We start from the raw sequence: 13,273 nt of genomic DNA on the forward strand, positions 1-13,273 counted from the left end.
CCTGAGAAAATTTGCCTTATTTTAGAAAATAGGGGGAAACACCCCCTAAAAGTCATAGAATCTCAATGAAAATCACACCATTTGATTCAGCGTATCAGACAACTACTGTAGAAGTTTCAAGTTCCTATCTAAAAAATGTAATGTGGAATTTTGTATTTTTTTTGCCAGAACCACAGATCACGGATGCGTTGTTGTTGTTTTTTTTCAGGGGTGATAGTATCGACCCAGTGGTCCTACAATGTCCTGAGAGGGCTCATTCTAACGGAAATTAAAAGTTCTAGTGCCCTTTTTAAAAGACCAAAAAATGTTCAGGGCACCTAGGCCCCTTCCACGCAAGTTTTTTTCCCTAGAGTCTTCGGATCAAATTTTTAGATAGCCATTCTGTTTAGCTTAGTTGACAACCTAATAACTATGTCTTTGGGGACGACTTAATCCCCCACAGTCCCCAGTGGAGGGGCTGCAAGTTACAAACTCTGACCATTGTTTAAATATAGTAATGGTTATTATGAAGTAAATACACGTTTTCAGGGGGCTTTTTTGCGTTGGGGTAAGGCTGGGTCAGGGGAAAGGGGTTACGAGGAAAGATCTTTCCAAGGAAGAATTTATCATGAAGAAAGAGAATTTTCGTGAAGGGGATGCAGGATTTTCCAGAATTAAAAAAAAAAAGAGAAAATAAATAAAATTTTCTTTTCAACTGGAAGTAATGAGCAACATTAAAACTAAAAACGAACATAAAATATTACATATATAAGGGGGCTCGTCTCCTCCACAATACCTTACTCTTTACGCTAAAGTATTTTTAGTAATTTCAGCTATTTATTCTACGGCCTTTGCGACTCAGGGGTCATTCTTAAAGATTTGGGACAAAATTCAAGCTTTAGAGCAAATCTCAAGATTATGGTCAAGAAGAGATAGAGGCATAGGCTGCACTATTAGTTGTTCGGCTCCGCCTTTGGTTTACTGGTTCTAGGGTGGAGTGGGAACCTTAAAAATACGTTCAAAGACCTTAATGGTGGCCATTCACCTTTTCTTGAAAGTTTAAGCAATATAGCACTTCTATATTTAGGTCATATAATCGTTTCTTTTTTTACACGATAAATTTCACACAATAAATTTCCCATTCCCAAAAACTGAATGCACCCAACTAGGGGATGATTGAAGAGCAAAAGGTCGACAAGCCAGCTATTTCAAGATTAAACCAAGGTCAGATCTATTCAAGCATCCATTTCCGCGGGAATATATTTTGGTAAATAGCCCCCTCCTCCCAAAAAAGACACGGGAATAGGCGATTTATTTAAAATATCACAAGAAACTAAAAGGAAAACCTATAAAATGAAATATACGTATTTATCGGTTATATAATAAACGTTCGAGTATTTGATCGTAAATGATGCGAACGTGTTACAAGAAACTGGTCAAGCAACTTCTTCGTACCACACAATATAATACCACTCATACCACTTCATAACTTCACATAAAGTGAAGTTAGATTTTATTTAAGCATTTAGCTGGTATTTTGTTTGGTTTGGTCAGATTAGGTTACGTGTTTAATATATGCTATGTTCTACCCCTAATGTGCAAATATATAGCCCAAACTTATTTTGAACTATTATATTTTCATCAAATTACTACTACTAATAATAACCCACTGCATCACCAAGCCCCCAGAGGCAAACACAGCTACGCACGCTCATCCTCCAACCAAATCTACTCAAGGTCTCCATCTTTACACCCTCCCAAGGAAGTTCCCATTTCCTTCAAATCTTTATTTATGACATCCTCCCACCCAAGACGAGGAAGACTTGCTTTCCGTGCAGCCCCGCACAGTTGGCCAAAAAGGACAATCTTCGGGAATATGTCATCCATCATCCGCAGAAAGTGGCCTAGCCATTTCAACCTTTCTTTCATTATAGCCCTAGAAAGCAGGATTTTCCACATTTTTCGTACAGCATACTGTTTGAAATACGGTCAGTCAGCCGGGTACCCAGAACAATCCGTAGGCAATTTCTCTGGAAAACATCTAGTAAATTTACGTCGGCTTTTCGGAGGGCCCATGCTTATGAGCCATATTTGACCACTGTCATCACTGTAGCTTTCAACATTCTAATTTGGTTTGCAGACTTATCTAACTATTCTTCCAAACTTTTTTTTAACTGTGAAATAACACCCTGAGCCTTAGCTATTCTACTTTTAACATCTTCACTGCTCCAACCGCCTTTACTAATAATACTACCATGGTAAGTGAAGCTGCCCACCTGATCCATCTTTTCGTTACCCAACGTAACCTTTTCATCTTCTCTTATTCCTAGCCTTAGTGATTTAGTCTTCTTAACATTAATTTTCAAGCTTATTCTAGCACCCTAAACTCGCAAAACCTCTAAAAACCCATTCATTTTGCTCACACTATCATCTAATATGTTTAAATCATCAGCATAATCTAAGTTCAGAAGAGTTTTTCCTCCCCATTTGACTCCGTGGTCTCCAAATGTCTTCCTGTGCTCCATAAGTCGAAGTCCATCAAAATGATCCATATAAAGGGGAATAGAACACAACCCTGCTTAACTCCTGATTTAATACAAAACCAGCTGCTAACCTCATTTCCTACCTTAACCGCAGCAGTATTATTCCCGTACATAGCATAAATCACTTTAATGTATTTGTCTGGTATACCATATAAGGATAAGACCTTTGCTAAAGCTCTTCTATCAGCAGAATCGAAGGCTTGCTCATAATCGAAAAAACTGAGTACCAAAGGTGTTTGACAACGAAGGAACTTCTCAATTATTAACCTAAGAGTGAAAACTTGGTCGACACATCCGTTACCTTTTCTAAACCGCACCATTCTTCTTTTAAAACTTTGTCTACAGCATCTCTCAGTCTAAAAAGTATCATAAGAAAGAAAGAAAGAAGAAAGAAAGTTTATTTGAGCCCTACGGCCATACACAACAATTTAATAATACAACACTGCACAGAACACACACTCAATATAAAACAATACTTATTTTCATTCCCTCGGGCTCGACTGAGCCTCTCTCGCCTTTTCCACATACCGTGCCATTTTGCATATGGTTCCAGGCATCGAAGACCTCAGGATATCAGAAAGCAGCACCAACCGATGGTCCCCCCAAATTTCCTCCCTAAGACTTTCAAGCTCCTGGTACTCCATGAGGAAATGGGCTAAATTATTATCCTCTTTTCCGCAATACCCACACTTACCATTTGTACCCTGATTTTTTTTTTTTTTTTCTGTTCCCTATGTACTGGAAGGCAATTTCCCCTCAACTGGATCCATGATTTTAAATATCTAAAAGGTAAATTTACCTTAAAATAATATTCTTCCCCAAAAATTTCTTTTGCTTTACTATATTCCTTCAGTGTTTCCGACGAACGTACTAGAACAACCCCACTCTTGTATCTCTTGGTCTTTTAACCTCTGCGTAATTTCTGGAAGGCATTGTGTGTTTCCGGGTCCGTTTCTTTCCGTCCACACATAAGAGAAGCCTAGTTTGTCAAGAGATTTCTTGATTTGTTGAGTTCAAGTAGTTTTCCTATTCATTCGAAGCAAATCATTATAAGCTTGTTTAGCCAATCGGTCCTCAGGAAGTTGGGTTAATATCAGCCAAAACTTAAATACTTGATAAAGCCGGTGCAATTTCAGTGAGAAGATGCCGAAGTCTCCTTTGATTAGCTGGTTATGTGTTGTCTGGTGCAGCCCGAAAAGTCTTTTGTAGTATCTAAACTGGACTGATTCTAGCTTCTCCACGGCCTCCAGGCCCCATAGCTCAGCTCCGTAATGGATTGCCGGTTTAATTTTCGAATCAAATATTTGCTTAAACATTTTTAATGACTTCGACTTTTCCACTAGGTCATTACGTAATATTGCACCCACTGCTGCTTTCCCTCGCTTTGACATTTCGCTCACATGTTCCTTCCAACTGCAGTTAGGTGTCAGGGTAAATCCCAGATATTTCGCCTTTTCCACTACCTTAATCTCTTGTCCTTTGAACCGAAATTTCTCGTTCTCGACTAAATTCCTTCTTCCTCCTTTATTGAAGATCATTATCTCCGTCTTCCCAAGGTTTAGACGTAGTTTCTTCGATTCAAGGTATTCTGCCATCAGGTCAATTAAAATTTGTAGTTCACGAGCTGTTTTCGCTACTAATGCCATGTCGTCGGCGAACAGCAGAGCCGAAATCGTTCTGTTGCCGAGCTTAACGGTTGGGGCCCATCTTTTCTCCAAGAATTCTACAATGTCGTTTACGAATATTCTGAATAGCCGAGGTGACAGGGCACTTCCTTGTTTAACACCTCTTGTCTGTTCAAATATTCTTGAAACTCCTTTTCCAAACACTCAACAACTGCTTTTGTACTTCCATACATATTAGCTACCAGCTGTGCAAAATGACCTGGTAGTCCAATTTTAATTAACTCCATTATCAGCAATTCCCTATCCATGCTATCGAAAGCTTTTTGAGGTCTAAAAAAGCCACGTAAAATTAATTTTTTCCTCTTCCATATTTTTCAGAAAGGGCAGGCAGTACAAACATTCTGTCCGCTGTATTGTATCCGGCCCGGAAGCCTCCTTGCTCTTCTTTAATTTTTTTGTACACTTCAAGCCATATTACTCATATTACTAAGTAATTTGCTATCTACAAAGACGAGACTAATGCCTCGATAATTACGACACTTACTCTTGTCAGCTTTCTTATGCAGTGGTTTAATTAAGGTTTTCCTAAAATCATTAGGTGCTTCCCCTTTTTAAAAAATCATATACTTAATCTTCAGTAGCTTATTTCTAACCTCAGAACCACCATATTTGAAAAACTCATTTATCACATTATCAGCACCTGGAGCCTTATTATTTTTTAATCCTTTTAGTATTGTCGCTAATTCTTCCTCACAAAACAAACCTTCCTTCACATCCAAGGTATCACAAACTTTTCCATTTTCATCTATGTCTTTTCCGGCAACTGTATCTCGGTTTAGCACATTCTCAAAATGTTCCGCCCATCTCTTTTATTCATTAGATAGAAAAAAAGTTTTTTTTAACTGAAAGTAAGGAGCGACATTAAAACTTAAAACGAACAGAAATTACTCCGTATATGAAAGGGACTTTTCCTCCTCAACGCCCCGCTCTTTACGCTAAAGTTTGACTCTTTCTCTCAACTCTACTTTTTAAAACAGTAAAAAACTTTAGAGTAAAGAGCAAGGCGTTGAGGAGGAAAAGTCCCTTTCATATACGGAGTAATTTCTGTTCGTTTGAAGTTTTAATGTCGCTCCGTACTTTCAGTTTAAAAAAAAACTTGCTTTTTTTATTTAATTTCTGAACGTTTTTGATTTAATGCATGTTTTGATTTTGGCTCTCCGCACATAAATAATTAAAACAAAATTTGCATATTAATTTTTTTTCTAAATGGCTTTCTCATAGTTAAAATCGGAAGATTTTGAGAAAAAGGAGCGGGGGAGGAGGCATAGTTGCCCTCCAATTGTTTGATTACTTAAAAAGTCAACTAGAACTTTTATTTTTTTTACGAACGTTTTCATTAGTAAAAAATATACGTAATTTACGAATTAACTTAAGTAACAAAATTCTACATTCGTATGTTTTTATTTCCTATATGAGGGGGTTCAACCCCTCGTCAATACCTCGCTCCTTACAATAAAGCTTGAATTTTGTCAAAATTTTTTAAGAATGACCCCTAAATCACAAAAGCCACAGAATAAATAGTTGAAATTACTAAAAATACCTTAGCTTAAAGAGCGACGTATTACGAGGAGGTGAACCCCTCATATGCGTAAAATTTTTTTGTTCATTATAGGTTTTAATGCTGCTCCTAACTTTCAGTTGAAAAAACTTTTCATGTTTATTTTTTCATTGATTTTTCAAATAATGCTAGAAAATCTTGCGCCCCCTTCATTGAAATTCTCTTCCCCCCTGACAAATTCCTCCATAGAGAGATCCTCCCAGGTAACCACCCTCAACTTCTCCCTACCCCAAACCTAAAAAATCCCCCGGAAAACTTCTGTACACTTCCCAATAACCATTACTATATGTAAACACTGGTCAAAGTTTGTAACTTGCAGCCCCATCCACGGAGACTATGGGGGGAGTATGTCGTCCCCAAAGACATGGTTATTAGGTTTTTCAACTATGGTAAATAAAATAGCTATCTCGGAATTTTGATCCGGTGACTTTGGGGAAAAATGAACGTGGGAGGGGGCCTAGGTAGCCTCCAATTTTTTCAGTCACTTAAAAAGGGCACTAGAACTTTTTATCCCCGTTAGAATGAGCCCTCTTGCAATATTATAGGACCACTGGGTCGATACGATCACCCCTGGAAAAAGAAAAAAAAAAGAAAAAATAAACACGCACCCTTGATCGGTCTTCTGGCAAAAAAAAAATACGAATATCCACATTTTTGTAGATAGGAGCTTGAAACTTCTACAGCGGGGTTCTCTGATACGCTGAATGCGATGGTGTGATGTTTGTTAAAATTCTATGACTTTTAAGGGGTTTTCCCCCCTATTTTCTAAAATAAGTCACCCTTTCCCCAAAGTCACTGAATCAAATTTTTGAGATAGCCATTCTATTCAGCTTAGTCGAAAACCTAATAACCATGTCTTTGGGGACGACATAATCCCCCACATTCCCCAGGGGAGGGGCTGCAAATTGAAAACTTTGACCATTGTTTACATATAGTAATGGTTATTATGAAGTGTACAGACGTTTTCAGGGGACTTTTTCGCGTTGGGGTGGGAGTGGGTCGGGGGAGGGGGTTACGTGGGAGGATCTTTTCATGGAGGAGTTTATCATGAGGGAAGAGAATTTCCATGAAGGGGTCGCAGGATCGTCTAGCATTAAAAAAAAGAACAATGAGAAACTAAATAAATTTTTTTCTCCTGGAAGTAATGAGTAGCATTAAAACTTAAAACCCAACATAAAATATTACGTTTATAAGGGGGTTCGTCTTCTCCACAATACCTTGCTCTTTACGCTAAAGTATTTTCAGTAATTTCAACTATTTATTTTACGGCCTTTGTGATTCAGGGGTCATTCTTAAAGATTTGGGATAAATTCAATCTTTAGTGTAAAGAGCAGGGCATTGACGATGGGCAAACCCCTAATATCTATATATATATAAATAAGTTGTATGTGTGTGTGTGTCGAGTGACGTCATGTTTGTGTGTCGACTGACGTCATGTTTGTCGACTGACGTCATTATAAGGATTGAGTTGTATGCGTCATGAAGTTGTTTGTCGACTGACGTCATGTTTGTCAACTGATGAAATTACATACCGGGACACCGGGACACAAATGACGACCGGGACACAGGGAATATAAATGACAACCGGGAAACTCAAAGAGAAATTACAGACTGGGACACCCGGACACAAATCACGACCGGGAAACAGGGAATATAAATGACGACCGGGACATAGGGACACAACTACAACGGGGACGCCGGGGGCACAGGCGGGATATATAAATAACGACCGGGACACAGGGATTGTTCGAATAGAAATTACAGACCGGGACACAAATGACGACCGGGACACCGGGACACAGGGAATATAAATGACGACCGGGACACTCAAAGAGAAATTACAAACTGGGATACCGGGACACAAATGACGACCGGGACACAGGGAATATAAATGACGAACGGGACACAGGGACACATCATTAGAATAATGAGGTATAGATCTGAATACGGATTGTTTTTCCCATGTACAATTATATGTTGCATGTTCAAGAGTCAGTAAACCTGACTGTCTATTTATATGCACAGACAATGGGACAGCGAAGAATGTTGTATATTCGCATGTTTTACGTAGTTAAAAACATATATATATATATATATATATATATATATATATATATATATATATATATATATATATATATATATATATATATATATATATATATATATATATATATATATATATATATATATATATATATATATATATATATATATATATATATATATATATATACATCTATCTCTATTCACAGGGGACACAACTACAATGGCGCGTAACTAATACGGCGCGTAACGACTTAGGCACGCGGGGGGCTTGGGGGGGGGGGGGGGGGGCGAAGCGCCCCACTATCTAGGTATTCGGGTGGCGCGAAGTGCCACCCCAACAGCTAGTACGTAATAAAAATACACAAATATAAAATTACGTTCCGTAAGTTAATTCGTATGTATTCGGTATGTATGTTTATTACTAACAAAAACACTAGCACAAAAAATAAAAAACAATCTAGTTGCTCTTTTAGTTGCTAGTTGCTTTTGGAGGGCAACTAGGCCTCCTCCCCACCCTTTTTTTTATCAAAATCGTTTTTTATCATTTTTTTTTTTATCAAAATCTTTATCATCAAAACTATGATAAAGCCATTTAGCAAAAAAAAATTAATACATAAATTTCGTTTTAATTATTCATGTACGGGTGAGCCAAAATCATAACATGCATAATTCAAAAACTTTCAGAAATTAAATAAAAAAACACGTTTTTTTTAACTGCAAGTAAGGAGCGACATTAAAACTTAAAACGAACAGAAATTGCTCCGCATATGAAAAGGGGTTGTCCCTTCCGCAACGCACCGCTCTTTACGCTTAAGTTTTTTAATTGTTTAAAAAGTAGAGTTGTGAAAGAGTCAAACTTTAGCGTAAAGAGCGAGGCTTTGCAGAGGGGACAACCCCTTTTCATATACGGAGTAATTTCTGTTCGTTTTAAGTTTTAATGTCGCTCCTTACATGCATTAAAAAAAACCTGTTTTTTTTATTTAATAAGAAAATTGCCCCATATTAAGGATTGCGGATCTAGAGCCTAGGTCATGACTCGAAGGATAGTTTTTGAATTACTTAACTCTGATCCTTCAGTTTTCAAAGGCCGATGACATTGATGGACTTATAAGAGCTACTTTTGTAAACTTTTCATGGATATGAACCAGTTCTCTGATCCAAGACTGTGCCTCCCTGATTGAAAGGTACACACTTGAATCATAAGAACATATTTTCTTATCAATTCCTATAATTTAAGACACACCCTGCGTTACAAAATTAAGATTTTCAAAGGATTTACAGCGCAAATTGGGCCCAAGAAAATGCTTTGAGCCTCAAGCTTTTGTTAAATTATGATTTATAAGATTTCAATAAGTTTGAAAAAAACCATTGCTTAGGTAAAAAAAAAATAAAATAATAATTCCAGGACATCTTAAAATCTCACTCAAATCCCTAGAGTTTGTATTCAACATATAGTTATTTCTTCTCTCGTCATTAATTGAACAAGCGGCATTAGCCTATAGTGGCGCTATTCAAAAGGAAATATCAAAAAATGCAGATAAAATGTCTAATTGATGATATGCAGAAAAATTGTTTTATTAACACAGTTTTAAGCCGCTTCCACTATGCTCTACCAGCAAGCCCCCTAATGCAAAAATATGTAGCCTAAATTATGTATTTCCCATGTGTTTTTTCGCTCCTTGATTTCGTCAGCGTTGATTCAATTATTTGGTTTAAGGGTTGAAACAAGAGCGACGCATGGTAAAATGCACGGGGAAATATAATTTGGCTATACATTTGCACATAAGGGGAGAGGGGCTAAGACATAGTGGATTCATAAGAAGTGCATTTAAAATGTGTTGACTACAATTATTTGCATATTATGAAGTAAGAATTGTGTTTTCTAACATAGTTATTTCTCAATCACGGGCGTAGCTTTCTATGGAGCAGGGAAAAACTACCCCCTCAATCCCTAGTTTGCCTCCCCCTCCTCAGTTAAAAGTTAGTTTCTTCAAAAATCTTGTCGAAACCAAGATAAGCCTGCATAATTCATGCATCCAGACAAACGGGTCAGTGTTTTTATGGCACTTTGTATTAACCAAGTGACATATAGCAATCGCAAATTCTGTCGGTCCCGGTTTCGCTACTTAAGGCACTTTCAGGTAAGCTAGGACGATGAAATTTGGCAGGCGTATCAGGGACCGGATCAGATTAAATTAGAAATAGTCATTTTCCCGATTTAACCATCTGGGGGGAGTAGGGGCCCGTTAATTCGGAAAAAATAGAAAAAGTCAAGTATTTTTAACTTACGAACGACTGATCAGATTTTAATGAAATTTGATGTTTGGAAGGATATCGTGTCTCAGAGCTGTTATTTTAAATCCCAACCGGATCTGGTGACATTGGGTGGGAGTTGGGAGGGGGAAACCTAAAATCTTGGAAAACACTTAGAGTGGGGGGATCGGGATGAAACTTAGTGGGCAAAATTAGCACAAGTCCTAGATACATAATTGACATAACCGGACGGATCCGCTTTCTTTGGGATAGTTAGGGGGGGAGATTAATTCTGAAAAATTAGAAAAAAATGCGGTATTTTTAACTTACGAACGGGTGATCGGATCTCAATAAAATTTCATATTTAGAAGGATATCGTTTCTAAGAGCTCTTACTTTAAATCCCAACCGGATCTGGTGACACTGGGGGGTGACATTGGGAGGAGTTGGGAGGGGGAAACCTAGAACTAGGAAAACACTTAAGAGTGGAGAGATCGGGATGAAACTTGGTGGGGAAAACAAGCACAAGTCCTAGATACATGATTGACATAACCGGAACGGATCCGCTCTCTTTGGGTTAGCTGGGGGGGGGGATTTAATTCTGAAAAATTAGAAAAAATGAGGTATTTTTAACTTACGAGCGGGTGATCGGATCTCAATGAAATTTGATATTTAGAAGGATATCGTGTCTCAGAGCTCTTATTTCAAATCCCGACCAGATCTTTGACATTAGGGGAGTTGGAGGAGGAAATCTTGGAAAACACTTGGAGTGGAGGAATCGGGACGAAGCTTGGTGGATAGAATAAGCAAATGTCCTTGATACGTGATTCGGAACCGTACTGGATTCGCTCTCTTTGGGGGAGTTGGGGGCAGAGGTTCAGTGATTTGGTGAGTCAGGTGCTTCTGGACGTGCTAGGACGATGAAAATCGGTAGGCGTGTCAGGGAGCTGCACAAATTGAATAAGTCATTTTCCCAGATTCGACCATCTGGGGGGCTAAAGGGAGAGGAAAAATTAGAAAAAATTAGGTACTTATAACTTACGAGTGGGTGATCGGATCTTAATGAATTTTGATATTTAGAAGGACATCGTGACTCAGAGCTTTATTTTAAATCCTGACCGACATTAATCCTCTTATTTTCCTTTTAAATCAATCTATTGATTGATAGAATTTTGCTAGAGCTCATACCATATGATCTCTTGGCTCTTAGCTCTTCTTGCCTCGTCACAAGTGCCATATGAGCTCTTAGCTCTTGTTTGCCTTTAAGTTAGCCTACTATACAGCCCATTCTTCATTTTTTACTGTCATATACACTTGATTTGGTAAAATTAATTCCAACTTTCCCCCCTCTCCCTTTATCCAACTTCGTCCAGGTATTTTGACGAAATACCGCCATTGTTCTCAATAACCACAATTCTAGGCTAATACCAACAGGGGTTTTAGAAAGAGACAGTCGCAGAGCGTCTTCTTTGGAATTTTCTAAATTCAAAAAGTAAAGCTTTTACCTAATTCAGCTACTTGCAAAGGTACCAAAATCCCCTTGTCTAGAACTTCATCATGCCTGGTAATCCGACCTTTTTAGCTGGTTAAAATTCGTTTCAATCTATACTTCTTTCATTTAAAGTAGTAAACAATCGGATCAATAGTGGTTTTTAAACACTAAGGTCCTTGCGTCAACCCTGCATTGTTTTGCTACATCAAGGTTCGACCTCTGGGTCCAATATTTCCCTGCTAAGGTCAAACCCACTACGGCACAGTTTTTCATTATACCTTTCTTTTGAAAAATGTGAAAAAAAATATTTCAATTTTCGTCATTAAAAGAAAATGATATACCATGTGGAAAAAAAATACGGTGAATGTTCCTATTACCTGAACAATTGTTTAGGGTCATGAAAGTATTGTTAATAAATGCATTTTGACTTTTTGAACATCTTTTCTCTCTTGCAAAACTACCGCAAACTCACCGTTATGGAGTTATTCCGGCCCAAATATCCTGTATTTACACATATAGAATTGCAATCATTTCCGTTTTCGTTGATCGGATATTCGAAATCGCGAATCTGAAACAGTTTAGAAACAAATTTGGGCTATATATTTGCACATCAGGGGGGTGGGGGTAAAGCATAGCATATATTAAATACGTAAACTAACCATCGCTGTATTTAATATATGCTATGCTTTACCCTCCACTCCCCTAATGTGCAAATATATAATAACTCCATTACGGTGAGTTTGCGGTAATTTTGCAAGAGAGAAAAGATGTTCAAAAAGTCAAAATGCATCTATTAACAATACTGTCATGACCCTAAACAATTGTTCAGGTAATAGGAACAATGACCAAAATTACCAACACATGGTAGCCTAAACTAAGACAAAGGAAAAAGGCATCGAGTGGTATGTTCACTTTATTGGTAAGTCAATGATATGAACTGCGAAATATTTACCCTTGTAAATACTGAATTGTCTAATAAAAAAATAAATATTGTACTCTAGGTTCTCTGGTTTTTAATCCTGACGTGAAGCTTCATATGTTTTTTTCCAATATTCGATGCTTGGAAAACTATAAACCAGAGTCGATGCTTGGGGTTCTTTAATTGCATTAATAAAACCCTGTCTCTTATGGTAAGTCTGTATACAAACATAAACAGCCCCTAATTTGACCAGAAACAAAAAGGAAAGTATTTTACCTTCTTAAAGTTCTTTCCCTTTCAAACGTCTGTTGTTAACTGATCATAACTGAATATTGAATTCTTATTTCTTGGCGACCCAACACGAACGAAACACTTCGAAACTACCTGAAGTGATTTCGCTTCTCACTCATTGCTGAGTGAACAGATTTTAATTCTGTTGTTCATGTTACACATAAAGTATTTACGCACGTCGACATGCAAACGGTGCATAGTTGTTTGGTCTATGGAGAGGGACCAGATGAAAGATATTTTTCAACTGATAATGAAAGAGGCTAAATGCCTTTTTGTTTGGGGGGGATTTAAAAACGAACCTGAAACTCTGAGTATTCTATTGTATTAGTGGCGGCAATGTACTAATTGTGGGATGGGGAGATTTAAGGTGACAAAGAGGAAGCTGCAACATGGCACGCAGCTAGGATACTTCAGAACTTCCCCAATTGTTACTCCATAAGCTACTACTACTCCTAACAAGTCACTATTGCACCATTCCGCCTGAGGCTAACAGAGCTACGCGCGT

The 13,273-nt window shown here is 37.8% G+C and overlaps 2 protein-coding genes across 2 annotated transcripts in view; both read right to left on the bottom strand.

Moving 5' to 3' along the window:
• Positions 1-12,775, bottom strand: part of LOC136030933 (uncharacterized) — a 243,472-nt gene extending 230,697 nt beyond the window's left edge. Inside the window, exon 1 of the mRNA XM_065710041.1 lies at positions 12,754-12,775. The gene's annotated coding sequence lies outside the window, so the exon portion shown is untranslated. The remainder of the gene's footprint in view (positions 1-12,753) is intronic.
• On the bottom strand, positions 2,444-2,842 carry LOC136031557 (uncharacterized). Its single transcript, XM_065711225.1, has one exon. The coding sequence runs from the start codon at positions 2,840-2,842 to the stop codon at positions 2,444-2,446; it is 399 nt and encodes a 132-aa protein (XP_065567297.1).
• Positions 12,776-13,273: the final 498 nt, after the last annotated feature.

This window comes from Artemia franciscana, chromosome 9, assembly GCF_032884065.1.
Source record: "Artemia franciscana chromosome 9, ASM3288406v1, whole genome shotgun sequence".
In the NCBI taxonomy this organism is placed as follows: Eukaryota; Metazoa; Arthropoda; class Branchiopoda; order Anostraca; family Artemiidae; genus Artemia; species Artemia franciscana.